Genomic DNA, 22,063 nt, shown 5'->3' on the forward strand with positions numbered 1-22,063 from the left:
TGAAAAGAATCTCTTGAAAAAAATGAAGTATTGGTCATTTATTACAGGCACATCAAAAATTAGATGTTAGCTAAAGTGCATGGAAAGGTGCAGAGATCTTTTTTTCATGGCGTAACCAACTGTACCAGTTTCAACTGACCCACCCTCCCTCCAGACAGGAAAAGTATTGTTATACAAGGGTGCTGTTTCATAATTATTAGTTGTGCTTCATGTACATGACTGGGATATGCCAAAAAGGGTGCCAATAGGTGCCTCAGCTGTATGTAAATTCAAATATCTAACTGCCTATGCTTTCAAGCTAAGCCACCTACTGTAATTTAAAGAAAAAAATAATTAATGCGAACTACAGAAAAAAATTGTTTTATGGATGTATTTGACTGCTATTGACAGGCTAACAGGTTTGATGTAAGATGAATAAGATATAAGAAACACCGGTTGCAGCAGATCACAAAATGCTGGTGTTCTCAAAAATGTTATGAATTTCAAACCATTATTAGCAGATCAACAGCTCTCATACAGGCCAGTAAAGTAAACACCGACTACATAATTATTATTATTTCACCCAAATGAAACAAGCTAAAAAAACTAATAAGCTGAAACTAAACATCACCAACTTGTTCACACCTATAGTGTACATACTGTAGTTCTAATCAAGGTTATTGGTAGAAAAAAGACAATGGAAGTGATACTGAGTATAAAAAGGCTTTCCTTCAGACATTTTTACAAGGAAAACATTCTGCCTATGAGACAAGAGTTGAATTAACTTGAAATGTTTTCAAGACAACGGCTCTGGGTTGATGAAATGAAAAATGAAGAAAAATGAATCTAGAATGTGAATCTGAGAATGGGCAAGAAAAGGAATGATGACTGAGAAAGGAAAGGCAATCTGAAAAAATGCTACTTCAATACTCTGGCAAAAGTTAATCCAGAAAACGGAGAACTCTCATAATGTTTTTCCCTGGCAGTGAAATTGTACAGCACATAGAATGCAAAGAGCTACATCTACAATGAGTCTGAGCAGTTAAAAGATATTTACAGGAACACTAAAGTTTAAATGAAAGTCAAGGCTGGGCGTCTTTGCCCACAAATTTTCCGAAAGAGTCGAGAAATTTAGTGTCTACAAATACTGGTAAATCTCTTTAACGAGAGAAAAACATAGAATATGGTAGCCTCTATAGGTCAAGCTAAATTGAAAACGAGGAAAGTGAAAAGAAGACGTTATTGGAATGAAAATGGCATAGAATGAAATAAAAACAAATGACAAAAACATGAAAAATTAAAGAAAAACAAATGGACTATCATCATGTAGAAGGTACAAACCTTTTCGCATTATTGAAGAGGGAGAGAGAGAGAGATATATATATGTATAGATATGTGTATATGTAGAGAAATAGTATACAATTAATACTTCATAGAATTACAAGAAAAAATAATAATGAGATTGACTTAGAAAGAGAATTGACCATGCAATAGACATAATGATTGGCCCACATGTGAATGAATTTGAATGACCTATATCTACGAGGTGAAAAGAAGCAGAGTTAATGTTGTGGCAGTACTGAAAACAACAAGTAACGATAAATAAAAAGATGAGAAAAAGATAGAATATAAATGTAAACTACAACACATAAACCAGAGCCACATGTCTTGCACATGAGTTGAAAGGCAGCAGCTGTTTGTAACACAATTCCACTTGAAGGGACACTCTTCAGCTGATTGTCAGCGGCATACTTCGAGATATAGCCTTCTTATTGGCACCAGATTTTCAAAACAGGTTGAATAAAAAAAAAAACATGGTTCAATCCATTTAAAAACTTCAATGATGAAGAAAAGATATGCCTGAGAGTTTACCATCTGTATCACATTTATATCTAGAAAGACAAAACCAAATAAGTGATGCATTTCATAATTTTTAAGTGACATTTCCCAAATGAAAAATACATTGGTGATTGGCTGTGCTAGAAGTAAAACAAATAAAATAGACTCCAGTGCTGCAAACTTCTCCTGAATCTACCTTCACATTTCAACGCGATTTCATGCAAAACGGAAGAAGTGCAGAGTTTCTTCTATAGCCTGTTCTGAGACAGCTCCTACTAAAATCGATTTTAATTTTCGTTGCATTTTACCATCTAAATAAAAACAATGCTAGATATGTATTATGAAGGGAGCAAGAAAGACTAGACATTTTAATCAGTGGACAACATAAAAAAATAATATTTGACAGTGCGCATTGGAAGCAATAATTCACTTCGCAATACTGTAACTTAAGATAAGAAAACTGATTCTACGGAAATCAAGATGAAGCTCAAAGGCTTGAAGTTATAGTCTAGGACATGAAACAAAGACAAGAGAGATACAGGACCTTCTGCTTCACAATGAATTTAAATTATATATTCTAGGACAAAGCTCACACACAAATCACAAACAATCTTAACATACGTCAATCAAGCGCTGTGATAACAACAGACTGCACACACATTCCTGTTTTAACCTTTAAAGAGGTCACATACATTAATAAACATTGAAAGTAACTTGAGGTTTGGGGAACCAAACATAGTACGTATACAGAAGCTGCTTTGAATAGCAATAACTTTAATCACAGGAAAGTATTAACAATACTGCAGCTACATTTGTGCATCTAAAATAATTTTGATGTTGGTAAAATCAAATTTTGTTTAGGAGGTACAAGTTGATGTAAAAAATTTAAAAGTGGGAAATTTAATTTAAGATGCTAGAATAAATAAATTTTAAACTTTGTTTTATTAGACCAGTATAGCTAGATGATCCTGCATGTTAAGTTGCAAATGACTCTGCACCTCACAGGGAGTAATTACTTTTATCATCATACTATCAGGCCTTCCGAGTTTGCGTTTACTGTGTTGAGCTGTCCATAGAAACCCATTACAAAAGGGTTTTTCAAGGCCATGCTAGCAATTTCTTAAATTACAGACAAAATTACTACTGTTAGCTTGATAGCTACAGTGACTATATAAATACTGTACCTATTGCTTTGATAGGTATTAAATTTATGTGATTGACTCCCTTCTTTGCCTCTTCCTTAACATATGTTATGGTTCAAGTTGCTTTAGTAGCACTTCTGTAGAGAAGGGTGTTAGTCTTAATCAACTAACAAAACTCAGCTCAGACAGATTTAAGATAGACTACTCTAACAATAAAAGTATGTAGATGAAGAGGCAGAAAAGGAGAAGTGAAAGACTACATTGCTTTTTGATGGAGAGGAAGGTGAGCAAATACACCTGCTCATGCGATTTCATGTACCTAAACAACTGCGGAGGCTTGCTACATAGGAGCACCAAAGCTACACCACTGAGGTCCTTCAATGTCCTATAACTTTAAGGTACAGCTGGTTCCCTTGAGATTTAAAAAATATATTTCTTATGATGTGGTACTTTCAGGTAAGTTTTGCTCAATGTAAGTAACCACAGAACTGATCTTTAGATTCTACTTGATGAAGGCATCTGCATGCAGTAAGCGCCCAGGTAATTTGATATCAAGGTAAAGAAAGTAAATGAAAGTGCCTACAGGACATTTAAAAGCCACAGAACTCACACATAATACACAACACAATACACCCAAAGCAAGTCTTGGTTACATGACATGGCACACAAAATGTTAATATGCTAATATGACTTCATTGAAATTGAATTAAAATTTAATGTATGGAAGATGTGGCATCAAATGTTGGAGAAAAGAATGGACTCCATTGAAAAATTACCATGACATCGCTCTCCAATTTATAAACCCAACAGAAGTAAAAACAAAACTCACCTTTGATATCATCGTCCTCCAATGTTGTGCTGCTGTCTGTGGATTCTTTAACTTGGGATCCATCTCCTTTCTTGGTAATAATACTTCGGCCTGGAAATCAGATAAAATAACTATAATTGCAGCTAATGAAATACTTATCACTTAAGTTTTAGCAAGAGGTGAAACCAAGTCACAACATAATTAAAGTGAAATACTGTAACATTACACTGTATTGATACAGAGACTATTCTCAAGTATAATCCAATGTAATAAGGTACATAAAGAATATAGGAAATAGAAAAGCATATTAAGCTTAATTTTCAGGTTTCCCTGAAATTCTTGATACAGAATAAAAGTAACAGCTGTTTTTGAGCAAAATTGGCCCTCAATAGCAAAGACAATAAAATGCCTTACTTTAGAGAAAATGTGCAGCCAATGGTTATAGTTCAACTAATCACCTTAAATTGAAAGTACAGCATGAATGGCTTTAAAACAACACTTGTTTTCTACCTTCAAAGTAAGTATGAAGTGGTTTTCATTTCTAAGAGAAACAATCTATGTTAGTGGAAGAAATGAAGGGCCTCTGTAGCACTACGGAGAGCTACAGAAATTGCTTCGCTAAGTTTGGATGGTCAGTCTCAGTTGACAATCAGAACAAAATGCTACATTAGCAGATTGCCACTTCAAAATTTTGTATTTCTTATTCTAATTCAAAGCCGGATGAAACAAACATTTCTGCAAGTTCCACGCTTGTAATTAATCGGAAGCTAAAGGGTTCTATAAAGAGATTGCTGCTTTCCATATCACACTAAAGGCACTCTCTTCAAAACCAATGATGAAGTAGTAATAATGCACATCATGATATCAAAACCTCAAGGCAAACAGCACACACATAGACAGCCTATATTAATACGAGTAAAAGATGTTTGTAGCATGAAAACTGAACCATGGAACTGAGTTAATGTTATGGAGATGAAGATGCAGGTGTTCCAATGTTCAAGAGGTTTGGTAGTGTAAATAGATATGTTTTGATCATTAATTATTTTTTTAAAAGAACAAATGATGCATCAATTTTGATTACAAAGATGCTGGCATTTGGATAATGTGTGAAAGTGAGCAAGTTATTGGGGTGCAATTTAAGTACAAATGAAATGGTTGATGAGAAGTGAGGAGGAGCAGAAAACACACTCATGCACAGTAAAAAGCCACAAAGCAAACAGCTCTGGAAAAAAGGCAAGCAATAGTTTACAGCAGAGAAAAGGATTAAGGGGTATCTTTCAAATAATGAAAATTTGGTAGTGTGGGATCTCTAATGCAAAGCATACCCAAAATTTTAAAAAACCCGTTGAGATGGAAAAAGTAAGAAATATTTGAGACGTGATACAAGCAAATTTTGATGATAAGTTCAAGAGAACTGCTTCTAAAATAGCAATTATGAAATTATGAGGATTTTGTTGATAAGCAGAGATCATAAAAATATTTGATGATCAGGTGTATGAGATCATTCAATAGACATTCTTCTGCTTAATGAATGAGTCGGATAATGCACTCCATGCTCACTCAACAAATAAATAGTATGCATTCAAAGCACAAAAATCACTCGAAAGGAGCTGATAGGTATAGCGTAAGAAAAAAATTAAGGTAAACACACCAGTTTGATCCAACACTTTGTTTAAGTTATTCGTTCTTACCACATTCTGAAGGGTAGATTGGAGGAGTTTACATCAGTGTCAGATACCATGGTAACAAAGAGATAAAAACAAAAGAACAAGAGGAATATTAAGGCTACTTCTACAAAATAATATTTACAAAACTAATCTACATAATAGTTATCATTTAAAGTTAAGTAATGAATGGACACTCCATTGACATTTAGTAATAGGAATTTAGAGACACCAATATGACCTGTTATGGGATACTAATAGAAGGTCAAAGGGTGCAATTAAACTGTTACCAGACCGATTTTGAGCTTAGAGAACAGGAGTAATTGATTTTAAGCATGTCGTCAGTATGATAATCACATTCTATTTATTTTCAAAAGAATGATCACACAACCACCTTTAGCAACCCCCAACCCCCTCCCTTTATAGAATAGTCTTCAGAGGTTTGGAAAAAAAAGGGAAAAAATTAATAAGTGAACATGAATGTGCAAGGTGAGCACAGTGGTATCAGCCTCATTTTCTTCTGTAGAAATGGTTTTTCCTTGAGAAATTTGTATTTACGACATTGCTGTCGACTATAGGAAAGTCGGCACAATGAACAAAGAATGGAAATTTGATTCAACTGGTTGGTGATTTCAAATTTTACCGCTTTGACTCAAACAATTGAATTGCAAAGCAAGGAACTGATTGAGCAGTATCTACACATGATTTGAATTAAAAGCATCACATATTTACAGAGACCAATCTCAACAGCTAAGACACACAAAACTTGTGTTCGTTTGGTTATTGAAACTTTTAAACTTATCCTTTTCATGAGGTTGATAAAAGCAACTTCTAAGTTTAATAAAGCCACCATAAATAATGATCTGTTTCAAAAAGAAAAAAAAAGCTTGGTGAGCGGTTAGTTACCTTGATACAAGTTCACCTTGACTAAGTAAAACAAAAACAGTGAAGTTCAAGGAACCTGACCAACATAGTATGAGAACAACTAATCCTCAAACTATGCGCGGGCGCGCACAAACACACACACATACCATCACTCACTTCCACTCACTCTCTCTCTCACACACACTAAAGTGACCAACAAATAGCGTTAGAATACCTCCGCCCCCAGATTTTTATTGATTTGCATCAGTTTTTTTTTTTTAAATGCTGATTTTACTTTAGGATGAGGTCATTTAGTTCAAAGAGCAGATTAGCAGCCACCGATGAAAAGAAAAAAAAAGGTTGTCAATAATTTGTTAAGATAAGATTGTCAAACTGTGAATCTAACTGTCCTTTACTATAAAAATAAAATAAAAATATGTGCAAAAGAACACTTTTTTGCAGAAATCTTTCAATAACCTTCTACAAGTCAAGTGCATAAATTCTGTTGCACTTACTATTGTTTACATTGCACACATTAAGCATAGAAAATATTAATAGGATGTCAATTTACATTCTCCATAAGATAAAAAAACCTAATGCTGTTCAAGAGGGTATAACTTTTATTTGAAGATGGGTTAATTAATATTGGTGACTTCCTTGATAACAGGAAGATTAGAAAAGGGACATGCATGTCTTATTTAGCTTCACTCGATGTATTTAATGAAAAAGGTAACCACCTTATCTGACATCCAGCTGGTTTCAAGAATGATTTGCCAAGAAAAAATATTGTTGGTGTCACTATAGAGAAACACAAGACTTTAGCAGAAGATAACAAATGAAACAAATATCATATACATCCAATTACATTAAAGGGCGGGACAAATGAAACAATATCAACAGGAACAGAAAGAAAAGAACAGGGGAGGAAGGGAGCCATAGGCTGCTCTACTCAACGCATTGCAATGCATCCCATGACAGTGCAGGGGTTTGCTACCAGGTCCCATGCAAAATGGACACAAGATTGGGAAAAGGGTAATGACTAAAACAAAACACGGAACAAGACATAATAATCAAACAATATCATAATTATTTGGAGAATATAAAATGGCTAGAAAAGTTATAGAAATAGGATATTTTTTCATTAAAAAAACAGACAACGAAAGGGCCACCAAAAGAATACTTTACAATGAGTATCTTTGTTCAAAATTGAAATGGGACTGTGTTCTTGAGTTGTGTTATGTTTACCATTGCATGTGATATGTATTCCTCTTTACATGTTTTTTCATAAAGCACACCAGAAAAGCTTGCATGAAGTAATTCCCTAGCCCACAGTTAGCATTACATTTCAAAAAACCCGAGTCACAGTGAAGACAATACATAAAGAAGGTGTGCTGCTTATTTCCGTTTGCCTAATTGACCTTTTCTGAAATTGTTGTACTGCATCCTGTTCATATTTGTGCCTTCAGATTACAGATTTAAGCACATGCACAAAAGAACTGAAAGGAATATCATCAAACAACCCTTGTGACATCCCTATCTCAAGCTTAAATTGAAAATAGGAAAGATCTTCCACAACAAACAACAGTTCCTAATCAAAACTGCTTTAACTATTTCAAAAGATATTTCTTTATAGCTGGAACCTTACAAATTCTGAACAAACATGACAGAATGCAGACTCCACTTTGTTTAGAATAATTTTGGAAAAAAAGCAGTACTTCATACTTGCAAATTGAAAAAAAAAAAAAAAAAAAAATTGCAGTCCAGGGGCGGAGATACTCACCATGTGCATCATACTTACTGGAAAAGTTGCGAGTGGCAAGCATTGTGGTTAAAATGGCACCCTTAGAAATAAACCAAGAAGAAATATTAAAAATTTGTTTTTAACTCCAATAATATCATTATAACATAATGGGAAGTCTCTTACCTTGAGTTTGCGCCTTGCATTGAATTTCTTCAAACAGTCCACAGTCTCTTGTCTGTGGACCATTGATGCCACTCGCTCTCGTTGCTGCACAAACAAACAAGAACCGTAAATAATTTTCTCATAGACCGAGCAAACAAAGAATTAAATATCAGAAAAAACTTACGCAGATCCATGGGTGCTTCAGTGCCTCAGAGGCAGTGATTCGTTTTGAGGGATTAACAGTCAACATTTCGTTGATAAGGCTTTTCGCTTCAGCAGTGACAGTGTCCCACTCTGGAGATGGGTACTGAGGGAAAATGAGTATTGTTAAATATCAAAAATAAAATTAACATGCAATTCAGACATGTGCAATCAAAACCTTACATCATAGGCTCCTATTTTGATTTGAGCATACAAGCGGTGTTGGTCCTCATCCCAAAAAGGAGGGTATCCCACTAACAGGATATACAGGATCACACCTAATAAGACAAAAGGGCAACAATAACAATAATTGAGAGTCACTTCTATAGCAGCCTTCTTTCAGGAAACAAAATTAACGAATGCTCACCACATGCCCAGATATCTACTGGTTTGCCATAAGGCTCCTTTTTTAAGACTTCAGGTGATAAATATCCAGGAGTTCCAGCAAATCCTGGTAACAACAAAAATATATGTTAAGCATACAAAACGCCGACCTTTTAAAAATTAACTTATTGACAACATACCAAACCAAGCTTGTTGCTCCCCAGGAACTTCAATGGCCAAGCCAAAGTCTGCGAGCTTCACAGCTGCGCCCTTTGCCTTACTTGCCAAAAGTAAATTTTCAGGCTGTTCAGAGAAAGAAATAGGAATGTATGAGAGTAATGTTGGAACTGGTACAAAAGGTATAAGTTTGAAGCGACAAGCACCTTGAGATCTCTGTGCACAACACCATTTGAATGGCAGTGGTGAACACTTTCCAATATCTGCTGGATGCAATGGGAAGCATCAGCCTCACTGTAAAATTCTCGAGCAACAATATCCTCAAACAACTCGCCCCCAGTCACTCTGTAAATCAGACGGAAGAACAATTAGCTATAAAGTAGTCAGAGCATGAAAGGAAAGGCTTGGTCAAACAGAAAGCCGTGCAGTTGTTCAGTCTGCATTTAAAAGTTACTCACAAATCAAACACCAGGTAGTGGAAGTGTTCTTCCTGTATACTGTCATGTAACCGCACTGCAACAAACAAACAGCTCTTCAGTACATTGTTTGGATAATTGGATTATTGTTCATCCTTGGGACAGAACAAATTGTCAAGAGGCTGATTGGCAAAAAAAAATAATTCGGGTTAAATTGATGGGATTGGTCGTGTCAATTCCTAAGCGACTAAATTTACTCCTTTTGAGGGTGAGGGTAGGGATAAGATATTTTAACATAAGGGTCAATTTATCCACCCAGCAAGTGAGTGATAATTTACCCCTGATTTTTTTTGCAGCTCAATAGTTCAAGAGTTCAACTCGGTCGTTTCCCAGAGCACGCAGTCCCAGTCCTGCCAACACCCCAGATGGTTCAGGGAGTCTGTGGGGCTGCAGGTGCAGGGGTGTCATGGCGTGTTGGCTGAGACTGCAAGCTTGCGAAACTATCCGACTGGACTGAATCAGCCGATAGACTGCCTTGCCGCAGCAGGTGGGCCAAAACATCGAAACATCGAAACATCTGTTACGGCAGCCGGCTCGACTGCGACACTGTGACTCTACACACGAGCGAGCATCCCCTCGGTAGGCTAGGCTAGGCGGGGCGGGGACGGGGAAACAGCGCTCCGTTCCGCACAGCCCGGCACAGCCGTAGTGCCGCCGCCGCCGCCACCTAGAGCCAACTTTGTCGTCAGGCAAAGCCAGTAAGGAAATCACGCTCCAGGCTTTCCAGACAGCCCTTGTCCTGACTGAGCGAGTTACGGGAACGCCTCCCGAGCCGACGCCGAGGCCGTGCAGAGCTCACCCCCACCTCGCCCTGCCCCGCCTTGGCCCGACGGCACGAAGGCTCACGCCGAAATCGCTCGCGACGACATGATGGGGCGTAAAAGGCCTCCTGCCGCCAGGCCACGCTACGCTACGCCACGCTACGCCAGGCCGCCCAGTCGTACCGCCGCACCGGGGCTTCCACAGGGTGGCTGGGTCGGGGGTGGGACGGGTGGGGCGTAGTGGGGCACGCAATCCGTTTCAATCGCCGCGTCGACGCGTGCAACTGAGCCCCAGGAAATTAAATAAACTAAATCGCCCTGTCCAACCGAGGCCTGCGCCACGCCCTGCCCTGCCAGCGCCTCCCTCGCCCCGGCAGCCAGAGTGGCGACAGCGAACGGATGCTGAAGCTGGAGCGCTGGAGCCCCGACGCTGTCTCTCTCGCACCCTTTCGGGCTTACGGGCGGCCCCACGAGTGCGAGAGAGACAGAACGATGGAATGAGCGCCAAGCGGGCGGAGCGGTCAATTACTATGCAGGCTGCGCTGGGCTGCGCTGGGCTGGGCCTGCGGGGCAGGGTAAGTATCCTCCAGTCCCGCCGTTCCAGCCGTTCGGCAGGACAGCCCCCCCCCCGACACGGCTCATCTCACGACGGAAGCAGCAGGCAATTTCCGGTCACTCCAGGCCGACATCCGGCCGGAGTTCACATACGGGGGAAGGCACACTGGAGGAGGAGAGGAGGTGTAAGGGGCGGGCCTAGAGACCCTCCCGTCAGAGATGCGCAAAGAAGGGCCCTCTCAGCCAATCACAGACGACTGGTAGTCCCGTGCGGAGCGGGAAGCCCGAATTCGCCCCGCGCGAGGCTACGCAGGTCAGCATCTGGTGCGGCACAGCAGGTATACGGCGGTCGCCCGCTAGCCTGACTCAGGGTGCCTTTGACTACACGGGACTACCAAGCGCCGGCTTGCGCATCTCTGACGGGAGGGTCTCTAGCGGGCCGGAGCGCGGGCGGAGGCTCGCGCGCGACAGCCATCAAAGAGAAGGAGCGAAAACGAAAACAACAACAAAAATGGGACCGTCGCTTTGGTCGGAACTTGGCCGCCCCGTCTCGGCTCGACTTGCCCGGGCCGCGCGCCCAGCCAAACTCACCTATATTGGGGTGCTGCAGTTTCCGACAGATGCGGGCTTCTCTCTCCAGCTTCTGGAAGTCTGCAACAAACGCAAGGGCCGGGAATTAAAATGACAGAATGGTCCGAGGCCGGCGTCGTCGCTGCCTCCAAGAGCCTCCAAGAGCCTCGGAGAGTCTCGGAGAGGCGCGCCCCAGCTTAAGTTTGTAGAGGATCCGGGAGAGCAGCCGTTCCTGGAGAGAGGGAGATAGAAGGAAAGGCGAAAACAATAAAGTCAGCACTGAATAAATCTCCAGCCAGCCCCATACGGGCCAGGCCAAGCCAGACCAGGCCACGCGGACCAGCCCGCGCAAGCAGTAGCCAGCAGAAGCACATCAAATACGAAATCTTGGTCCAGATCGGGGTCCTCGACAACAAGAGGGTTTGTCTGTGTATCATCGGGCCCTGTCCTCGCCTCAGAGTCCCCTCCAGGAGCGGTATTAGCACTACTTGTCTCGGCGCCCCTCGGGACCAGACCTCCCGAACCCAGCGGAGCCCCCAGCTAGCCTCGCAGCCTGGCCCGGGACAAGCCGGGGCCAGGCCAGGCCAACAAGAGGGGACATCATTAAAAGGCGGAGGGGGCGGGGGGCTTTGGCCGAGCAGCCCGAGCAGCCCCAGCCCCTGCAGGCGGATTCCGAGCAGAGCTTCGTCGCTCTGTCTCTCTCGCACTCAAGGCGCGCGCCGTAGGAGTGCGAGCGAGACCGCCTGAGGCCTCTCGCCGAGCTCCGACCGCCGTCCGCGATTTGTCGGCACAAACTGGATGATAAGAAAGCGAGGCCGATGAATGGACAAAGGAGCCCGCCGCCGCCACCGCGCGCTGTCTCTCTCGCACTCATGGGGTGTCACGCGGAGACAGCGCTGTGCGGAATCAGTGTGCAGGCCCTAAGCACCGCACTTGGGACCACCTTACCCTTCATTCATTCATTCATTCATTCATTCATTCATTCATTCATTCATTCATTCATTCATTCATTCATTCATTCATTCATTCATTCATCCATCCATCCATCCATCCTTCCTCTCATTTTTTCTCGTGTGTCGGGGCCGGGATGGAGTTAGGCATTGCCGGGCATTGCCCACGAGACGCATGACATAACGCTCTTTCACTGCCCTGTCCCCGTTGCACCCTGCGGACTGCCAATGAGTGCGAGAGAGAAAGCAAGGCGTTGCGTGATGTGCGGACGGTCGCGGTGCTCCGCGCCACGCTTCACTCTGCGCGCCACGCCACGCCAGGCCGGCCATACCCGCGACCCGCGGGACGAGCGGCGTCGCGTTCAGGGGTGCCGAGGACGCAGCGCGACCCGCGACGCGACGAGGGGTATTTTCGTTCTTCGATCCCTCTACTCCGTTCCCCTGCACTCTCTCTCCCTCCCTCCCTCCCTCTCTCTCTCTCTCTCTCTCTCTCTCTCTCTCTCTCTCTCTCTCTCTCTCTCTCTCTCTCTCCGCTGTGCTGCGCTGTGCTATCGCGGGGAGGCAGCATGGCGTTGCAGCTCGCGGGGTGGACGGGGCGGACGAAACCCGAGCTGCAAAGGAACCCGACGTCTGCAGTTCATGGGGGATCCAAGACACACCAGACTGATTCCGAGTCCTTTCCCTCGCTCTGTCTCTTTCGCACCTAGACGGGACGCCCTGTGAGTGCGAGAGAGACACGAAAACGACCTTCGGAATCAGTCCGCTGCTGTAACATGGTAACCCAGCCCCACCCCTTTTTCACGCTTATCTCCTTGCAGCACGGCGCGAGTCGTTCCAGTCGCAGCCGGGCACAGCCAGCGTCTGTAGTCTGTGTCGTCTGCAGCAGCCGAGTCGCTCCGTCTCTCTCGCACCCTTGCGGAGCGCCCCATGAGTGCGAGGGAGACAGAGCGAGGATAGGACTCTTCCGAATCACCGTGGGTCAGCGGCACACCGGTGCATGCTGCACGCTAAGTCAGATTCCGCGGCGCCCCGCCCGGCCCCGCCCCGCCCCGCCCGGCCCCGCCCCGCCCCGCCCCGCGGCCGGCCGCCCCACGCATGTCTGCGGCTATTTCCGAAGGCTGGCCGCCGCTGCCGCCGCTGCCGCATAGCGCCCCGCCGCGGCATCACCGCCACGGCCACGCCACTGGCCGCGGGCAGCCGCGGGTAAACACGCAGGGAGGGGAAGGGCTGGGCAGCACAGTGGGCCAGAAGACCGGTGGAGGCGGCCAAACTTCCAGGCGCGTTTTCAGCTCCAGAGTCGCTAAACAGGCCTCGAACAGAACGTGTGGCCCTACCAATGGGTTCCTCGTTCAGAGAGCAATCCATTGGTACGGGCGACACGTTCGGTTCGAGTCCCATTTAGCGATCCTGTAGCTCAAAACGCGCACAGAGTTTTGTCCACCTCCCCCGGTCTTCTGGCCCACTGTCCCCTGCCCGCCTCTGTTGTGTTTCGGGTTTCGGCGCACCCAAAACGCGCGAGCGGAGGCAAGGCAAACGCGATGCTGGTCGCGGCGCTGCGGCACCGCCTGGGCCGCGGCCTGGGCCTGGGCCTGGGCCACGCCACCTGTTGTGTGGGTGGAAAGAAAGTAGCCGAGGCGCGCGGGGGCGGACCAGCCTGCCGCAATAAATTCCAAGCAGCATTTACCGCCACTTTCAAGGCCTGAACAACGACCCTCGAAATTGAAAAAAAGTTGGAGCTTGCCGTTGCCGCCACGGCGGGTTCTGTCCTGGTGCATGGACGCGCCAAAATGGAGCTTTCCAGATCCCAGTGCGTCGGGCGTCTTGGTGGCCGTTGGGAGAGCAATCGATTGGTGGGGTCACACGTATGGTTCGAGTCCCATTTAGCGACTCTGGAGCTCAAAACGCGTCTAGAATTTTGGCCTCATCCACCGGTCTTCTGGCCCACTGTGTCCCGGGCCGTGCCGAGGTGCGCCAGGCCCGGCCACGCCACTGCGCGGGGCACACCCTTCATTTTCACGGTGGCGCTGCGAAACGCGTTTTGGATTTGACGCTTTTCGGACGTGCTGCCAATGCGAATGTCGCCCACAGCCCCAACGCGCCGGGGCGGCGTGACGTACGAAACAAAACAGACGAAAACAAAACAACTCTGGGGTCCAAAAAAAACGATACAACAACAAAGAATAGCGCGTGAGAGGGGGAAAAAGAGGTGAAACAAAAGGTAAAAGTCTGGAAAAAAGGTGCTCGGGGCGCTGCCGTGTGGAGGGGACGACGCAGACACAATTATCATCACGTTAACAGCTCGGCCGGCCGAGGCCCCGTTCAAGGCCCATCTGGAGGCCGCGGGATGGGGTGGCTGGGGTGGCCGCGAGCCCGCGGCACACCGCGAACGAAGGCGGGTCCCGTTAGGACAGGCCCGAGCACTCAACAGGCACAACGGGACAGTGTTCGGGGCCGCGGAGGCAGGCGCGGAGTGCTGAAAGCGCCTGGCGGGTAGGCATCCTGGAAGCTGGTGAGTTCGACGGGCCTGCCTACCCTGCCGCCGTCAGGCGCCATAGCGCCTTGTGGGTAGGCATCCTGGATGCTGGTGAGTTCGACGGGACAGTATGCCTCAAGAAGGACGGCGGCTTCCAGCGTGCCCGCCCACCTTTTGAGCGGGTGCCTCGGCTGGAGAGGCAAAAGAGGCCGAGGGGCGGTCTGGCCTTCTCCCTCGCCGTGCCATGCCTCGGCCGCAGCAGAGCCAGCGCGGGGGCCGCGGGGGCCGCGGGGAGAGGAACGGGGGCGAGGGTGAAAGCAGGTGCGATAATTATGCAACCTTCATTCAATATCAATGTAGACGGCCGCCCCGCTCTCGGCCCGGCCTCGTGCTCGGCCCTTCGGCCTTCGGCGCGCGCTCGCTTTGAAAACGCCGGGAACAATTACGGAAAAAAAATAGAGAAAGGCGGCTGGAAAAAGGGGGAGGGGGACGTCCCAGCCCCGCGGCAAGAAGATCAAAAGACAATGTTTCTGCAATGGACGGTCCAATTCCGGGCCGCTCCTTCCAGACCCGCTAAACCCTTCCTCCACCGCGGACGGAGCACGACAAAGAGAGAGAGAGAGAAAGAAAGAGAGAGAGAGCGCTCGCAGACGCCTCCAAACCGTGAATTAACAGCAAAGGGGAGGGAGAGAGATAGAGAGAAGTGGAAAAACGTTCCCTTTCTTTCCATTCGGCGAGGCGGGCGAGGCGTGGGACGGCGGAGGCGGAGAGGGAAGGAAGCGCCGAGGAGCGCCGCGCCACCACTGTTTGCTAAAAAGGAAACGCTGGTTCTGGGATTAGGCAATTCCGGAGGGCAAACGGCCCCCCCCCCCCGCCACGCCCCGCCCCGCCACGCCACGCCCCGCCACGCCCCGCCACGCGTGTAGGGTTTCACGTGTAGGGCCCTGCTCGCCCTCACAAGAGAACATATTCAGGTAATACACTCAGATTCCAGCCAAACTATTTTTTTTTTTCGGAAGAGTAGCATGTAAGATTAAGAATGCACCTCAGTACTCAAAGTTTTACAGTGGGTCACCCCTCGGTTACAGTGCTTGCCAACAGTCAGCATTTTCCTGCCATCCTCTTCCTCCTCCATTTTCCTCTTGTATCGACGGCGGCCGAGGCGAAGGGGGCGATGCTGCTCGTTTCAATAAGTGATGAAGGCCACACCCCTAGGCCCTGCAGTGTACATCGCATCGCGCAATTACAAAGAGTGCACGCCAAATCATTGAGGAGGGGAGTTGGAGGGAGGCGGGCTCTGCCTGCAATTCACTAAGGTAAAACGCGCTGCAAGCGGGGGCGTGGAGGGGGGGGGGCGGGGTCCACCGCGCGCCATAGCGCCATTAACAGGCCGGGCCCCCTTGTCATCAAACTGCCATCAGACTAACGCGATTCAATAACAGCGGCAGAGTGCAGCAAGGCTGCAGTGCATGCAGGCCGCTCTGCCCGGCGCTTATTTGCAAAGTGCACCACACTTTACAACGACACACACCCTCACTCACACATTCATTCACAGACACAGCGGCGCGTTTGTTAACCAGCGCCCCGCGAGCATTTGCGCGCATTTGCACGCATTTGCACGCATTCGCCGCTGCGTTACATGACGCTGCACAGCGGATTTGCCAGAAGACCGGTGGAGGCGGTAAAAATTCCAGACGCGTTTTGAGCTCCAGAGTCGCTAAATGGGACTCCAACCGAACGCGTGGCCCCCACCAATGGATTCCTCGTTTGGAGAGCAATCCATTGGTGGGGTCACACGTTCGGTTCGAGTCCCATTTAGCGACTCTGGAGCTCAAAATGCGTCTTGGCCGCCTCCACACCAGTCTTCTGGCAAATCCAGTGTTCGCTACACTGTGGTGCCACACTGCGACTGCTGCTCACCTCTGGCGGAGAGCTTCTTCGTGTTGATAATTTTGGCGGCGAACTCGAGACCGGTCGACTTTTGGACGCATCGTCGCACCACCGAGAAGGCGCCCCTGGAACACAAGACAAACGGATTAGTAGTCGCCTTGCAGAGGATCAGAGCACGGCACAGCGAGAGGAAGGGCACCGGTACACCGTAAGGGGCAAAAGGGGAGGGGGAGAAGGACGTCGCACATTCACTGTGCAGTATTTGAACACATTGCGCATTCAAGAGGCGAAAACAAGTTACAGTGGGTCACCCCTCGGTCAAGCGAAAGGGTAACTCGATCCTCGAAACTGGAACAGCTTGGCGACCTTGGCCGTGCGTCCACGAGATGAAGGCACCGAGTCGAGGAAATATGGCCAAGTCGGCAGTAGTCCCTGGCGATAAGACGAGGCCGACCCCGGCCCTAAAAGGGTCACACGATTTATGAGCGACCCCTTAATCCGCCCCGCCCCACCCCGCCCCGCCCCGCCCCGCCATTAGCACCCGTTAATGAGACACACTGGTAGCTCCAGCGCTCACTCCGCTCCAGATTACGAGCGACGTCGCGTCCCGTCCATAACGTCGGCCGTCTCTTCCTCTTTCTCCCCCCTCCCCCTCCCACTTTCCTCTCATCCGGTTCGGTTCGGCCAATCTAATGGGCCGCTGCTTCCAGTGCCCTGGGGCTTCGGGGCGCCTCGCCGCCTGGCCGCCTCGCCCCGGGCGGCAACGTGTTCACACGAGTAAAGGGTTCTAACGCGACATCCGCCCCGCCCCGCCCCGCCCCGCCCCACCCCGCCCCACCCCACCCCGCCAGCTCCGTCGGTCCCCGGAGACGCCAAGGCGCCACGACGCCACCGCCTCCACCGGTCTTCTGGCAAATCCACTGTGCGATGTCGTCATCGATGTCGGAAGGAGGAAGGAGGTAGTCTGGCGATGGCGGGCCCGTCGACTCGGCCACTCGGCAGTGCAAAGGCGGCCCGCCACTCGACAAATGGCACCATTTCCCAGTAGGCTCATTCCGAAGGGAATGCCCCCGTCGCTCCGTCTCCCTCGCACTCACGGGGCGCCCCGTAGGCCAAGCCGTCGGTCTGTGGGGGTGCGAGAGAGACAGCGAGGAGGCGCTGTGCGGAATGAGTCTCCAGGCCGCCACCGCAAGCCGGGGGCGGCAGCCCGGCAGGCTGTAAGAAGATTCCGCTGGCTGATAGAAAGAGGACGATGTAAGCCTCGCCCCGCCCCGCCCCGCCCCTCGGCAACATCATCAGGGGGCCGCGCCTCGCCGCCTCGCCGGGCTCGTCACACAAAACGCCAAAAGGCCGAGCCATTCCCGCTCAGTCGAAAAATGGCCAGACCCGTCGGAATGAATTTGCCACCGAAGAGAGAGAGAGAGAGAGAGAGAGAGAGAGAGAGAGAGAGAGAGAGAGAGAGAGAGAGAGAGAGAGAGAGAGAGAGGAGAGAGAGAGAGAGAGAGAGAGTGAGAGAGGAGAGAGAGAGAGAGAGAGAGAGAGGAAGAGAGAGGCAGGGGCGCGGCCTCCAGTCGCGCCTCGCTGGCGGCGGACCCCGCGTCGGCCAGAGTACCGGAAACCAGAGAGGCGCGTTGCTAGATTTCCGGCCTGAGTCGTCTCCAACCTTGCCAGCCTCATCCATCGGCTGCGACACCCCTCCGTCGTAATTGAGGGGTGAAAGGGACGAGAGAGAAAATAAAAAGAGGGAAATCCAAATTAAGCGGCGCCGTACACCGCAGCCATCAGAGCGATTCCGTCGCCGTCTCTCTCGCACCCCTGGGCCGTCCCGAAGGGGCGCGAGAGAGACAGCGACGAAGCGCGCTCTCTGACTGGCGCCCAACCACCGAACCTAACAGCAAGAGCTGCCTCCCTCGCAACTATTATTTGCTCCCACTGCAGAAACTGACAGCCTCTTTGTTATCCCGTACGTACGGGTCACCAAAAAAAAAGGAAAAAATCGGATTGATTCTATTCGGGGAAACGAGAACGAGAACCATCTGTTTGAAAAAAGACTTTCACTCTCAAGTGGACCGAATTTCAATACGACGCGTTCGTCGCATTGACGTGGAACCGTAAGAGCAGGGGGTGCGAGGGGAGGGGGGGGGGCCGCTGGTTGCCGCCGGGATGAACACGACCCGGGGGAAATCTATGCAAGTTAAATCTCGGAGCGCGGCGGCGGCGGCTGGGCACCCACCCCCTCCCCTTTCCACCCCGCGCAACATAATGCCACGCAAGAAAGTCAGTCGGTGTCCCGAAGGCCGCGAAATGAGGGAACGACCAGGTCAAATTTCACAGTGCCGCCACCGTGTTCGGCGCGACGCGACAGTGGGCCAGAAGATCGGCGGAGGCAGCTAAAATTCTAGAAGCATTTCGAGCTCCAGAGTCGTTGAACGGGCCTCGAACCGAACGTGTGACCCCACCAATGGATTCCTCGTTCGGAGAGCAATCCATTGGTTGGGTCATACATTCGGATTGAGTCCTGCATAGCGACTCTGGAGCTCAAAACGCGCCAAGAGTTTTGTCCGCCTCCACCGGTCTTCTGGCACACTGTGCGACGCGACACGAACCGAGCAGCGCCAATGGGCTCGTCGGGAAGCCAGCAGCAGCCAGTCGGGAGGGGGGGGGGGCGGGGCTGCAAGAAGGGGGGGGGGGAGGGGGAGGCGACCCGATCACAGCAGCCAGCGAGTCGCGTCCATCCACTCCATTTCGCCGACGAATATTGCCGGGATGGGGGAATCGGGACGCGTGGGTGGCGCGGAGGGGAAGGGGAAGCACAGGGGATGCAGAGGGGACGCGAGGGGGCATTCAATTCCAAGCATTATCTTGTACACGGCGAGATGATCATATTTGGATCAGTATTTTGCAATATTGCAATATTCTAATACATTGTAAGAACAAACATTGATAGAATACTGATGGAAATCCTTGATCTTCATCTGTATTCATAGAAACTAAGACTTCGATATTCAAATGACGTTCACAAGGAACCCGGCCTGAAATAACATTCATAGAAATTCGTATTGTCTGATTCTCTGTGCACAAAATCAGCGAGTAACAACTGCCCTACGGGGGAGGGGGGACGGCACTGAGAGGAGAGAGAGCGCGGCACGTCAAGTACACACGTCGCGGGAGAGGAGCGGCAGGCCCCGTCCGGCTTCAGACTTGCCGTGTCGCGGGGGCGAGATGGGAGATAGGGCGGTGTTGTGGGACGACGGGACGACGGGACGACGGGGGAGTGGAGCGAACGAGTCAAGAAAGGAAAGGACCCACACCGGGTACGCCACGGCCACGCCACGCCGACAAACCAAGCCACGCCAGGCCACGCCACGCACGGCGTGTCGGCAAAATGGAGCTCCAGAGACATCATCAGGGTCCCCCTTGTTTATTTACCGTGGAGTCGCAGCGCCGCACAATGCCTGCCGGGCTGCTTGCGAAAGCAGGCAAAAGGCAGGGCAGGCTTAACGAAGTTTCAGTCGAGCGGCTCGACGACGGCCTCGACGACGGCGTTGGGCGCGAGTCCGCCACCCTCGGCTCGGCGGTGCGGTGCTGCAAACTGATTCCGAGAGTCGTTTCCGACGCCCTGCCTCTCTCGCACCTGCACGGGACGAGTGCGGTGGAGACACAGCGACGGAAACGACTCTCGGAATCAGTCAGCAGCACGGAGGACGGAGATGCTCGCACCTCGGCGTGGCAAGAGCGCGAACATCGGGCCGCGCCGCTAGGACTTTCCCTCCGCAAACTTAAAAGGCTCTGCTTGCTTATCTTGCCGCTGCCGGCGGGCGAGGCACGCCGAGGGAGACACACACCCCCTTCCTTCCTCGCGACCCTAATCAGGCAAACTCATTGACCTCGCCCGGATAAATAAGCATCTCCCTCGGGCTCATTAAGGGGCTCGCTTGGCCGAGCCCGAGTCCGGAGACGACATTCTTTCCCCCGTCCTTTCGGCTGTAGCTTAGGATCAAGCGCTGGAGGGGCAGGGCCGGGGCACCGCGAACGCCAGGAGAACGCCGCAAGAACGCCTGAAGAACGCCTAGAGAACGCCTGGAGAACGCCTGGAGAACGCCTGGAGAACGCCTAGAGAACGCCTGGAGAACGCCTGGAGAACGCCTGAAGAACGCCTAGAGAACGCCTGGAGAACGCCTGGAGAACGCCTGGAGAACGCCCGGACAACGCCTGGAGAACGCCTAGAGAACGCCCGGACAACGCCTGAAGAACGCCTAGAGAACGCCCGGACAACTCCTGGAGAACGCCTAGAGAACGCCCGGACAACTCCTGGAGAACGCCTAGAGAACGCCCGGACAACGCCTGGAGAACGCCTTGAGAACGCCCGGACAACGCCTGAAGAACGCCTAGAGAACGCCCGGACAACGCCTGAAGAACGCCTAGAGAACGCCCGGACAACTCCTGGAGAACGCCTGGAGAACGCAGCCAGGGGATGCATTTTGATGAATCCTGGTCACCTTAGCGAACCGAGCGCTGCAAGCAGCCAAGCAGCGCAGCGGGCGGCGCGCACCCGACCGAAAATCTCAATAAAATTCTAATTGGCTCCGGCCGAGTCTCGTCTGAGGAACTCATGCGGCGCGCCGAGTTCGCTTCAAACGCCGAAAGCAGTGCTCGCCGCCACGCCGGCAGCAGACTGATTCCGAGAGTCGCTTTCGTCGCTCCGTCTCTCTCGCACCCAACAGGGACGCCCCGTGAGTGCGAGAGAGACAGAGCGACGAAAGCGACTCTCGGAATCAGTCTGCAGGCACCCCATATTCGCAGCGGAAGCTTTCCCACGCTCGCCGCTTCCACCGTGTTTTCTTTTCATGCTCTCCTCTCCGCCGCCGGAGAGGCGTTCTCTTTTTCTCCCGGCGAGGAACGCCCCGCCCCGCCCCGCCCCCCCCCGCCCCGCCCCGCATGTATGGATCCAGGCTAACGATCCATTCCACCGGCGCCAGCTGCATTCCGGAACGGCGCACTCTGTCTCTCTCGCACCCCTACGGCACGCCGGCACGCCCCACGGGACGCCCCACGGGACGCCTCGCGAGAGCGACAGAGGGCCGCCGGGCAGCGCCGGGGCCGCCGGGCCGGGCCGGGGAGGGCAGCCCCGGAAATTGCGCCCTTCCGCTTCGCTTTTGGCCGCTTTCGGGTCGAACCGGCTGAATCGCTTTCCAGTTTTCAGTTGGTTCGCAAAGTTTCTGGCGAGCAGCCGAGAATGGCCTCCACCGGTGTTTGGTTTCCCGAATCGCTTCCCCGCCGGCCGCCCCGCTGGACTCTCCCCCCCCCCCCCCCCCCTCCTCGCGTGACGGGTAATCGGCTTCAAGTTGTCCATGCTCGCGTTCGTTCGTTCGGCCCACCGAAGGGCGCCAGGCGCCAGGGGGAAGGGGTGGGCGGTGGTTACGGTAATGTCAGCCAGTGGGACACGGCGCGGCCCCGAGAGCGCCACGCTAGACGTGTGCGCCGACC

The 22,063-nt window shown here is 50.1% G+C and overlaps 1 protein-coding gene across 21 annotated transcripts in view; it reads right to left on the reverse strand.

Moving 5' to 3' along the window:
* Window positions 1-22,063, reverse strand: part of LOC117643887 (calcium/calmodulin-dependent protein kinase type II alpha chain) — a 69,335-nt gene that overhangs the window by 11,479 nt on the left and 35,793 nt on the right. For 12 of the 21 annotated variants that reach the window (XR_004587648.1, XM_034383037.1, XM_034383030.1 and 9 more), the window contains exons 2-12: window positions 16,607-16,701; window positions 11,285-11,344; window positions 9,360-9,414; window positions 9,108-9,246; window positions 8,925-9,027; window positions 8,768-8,851; window positions 8,584-8,678; window positions 8,384-8,506; window positions 8,221-8,304; window positions 8,077-8,137; window positions 3,790-3,879 (exon numbers count right to left, since the gene is read on the reverse strand). Coding sequence is in view for 20 of the 21 variants with exons in the window: in XM_034383037.1 (XP_034238928.1) it covers window positions 3,790-3,879; window positions 8,077-8,137; window positions 8,221-8,304; window positions 8,384-8,506; window positions 8,584-8,678; window positions 8,768-8,851; window positions 8,925-9,027; window positions 9,108-9,246; window positions 9,360-9,414; window positions 11,285-11,344; window positions 16,607-16,701 (989 nt within the window). In the remaining variant the exon portion in view is untranslated. Of the gene's footprint in view, window positions 1-3,789; window positions 3,880-5,459; window positions 5,466-8,076; window positions 8,138-8,220; window positions 8,305-8,383; window positions 8,507-8,583; window positions 8,679-8,767; window positions 8,852-8,924; window positions 9,028-9,107; window positions 9,247-9,359; window positions 9,415-11,284; window positions 11,345-16,606; window positions 16,702-22,063 lie in introns of all 21 variants that reach the window. The other 9 variants (XM_034383039.1, XM_034383032.1, XM_034383036.1 and 6 more) reach the window with 2 other exon arrangements.

Source organism: Thrips palmi, unplaced genomic scaffold, assembly GCF_012932325.1.
Source record: "Thrips palmi isolate BJ-2018 unplaced genomic scaffold, TpBJ-2018v1 HiC_scaffold_17, whole genome shotgun sequence".
Taxonomy (NCBI): domain Eukaryota; kingdom Metazoa; phylum Arthropoda; class Insecta; order Thysanoptera; family Thripidae; genus Thrips; species Thrips palmi.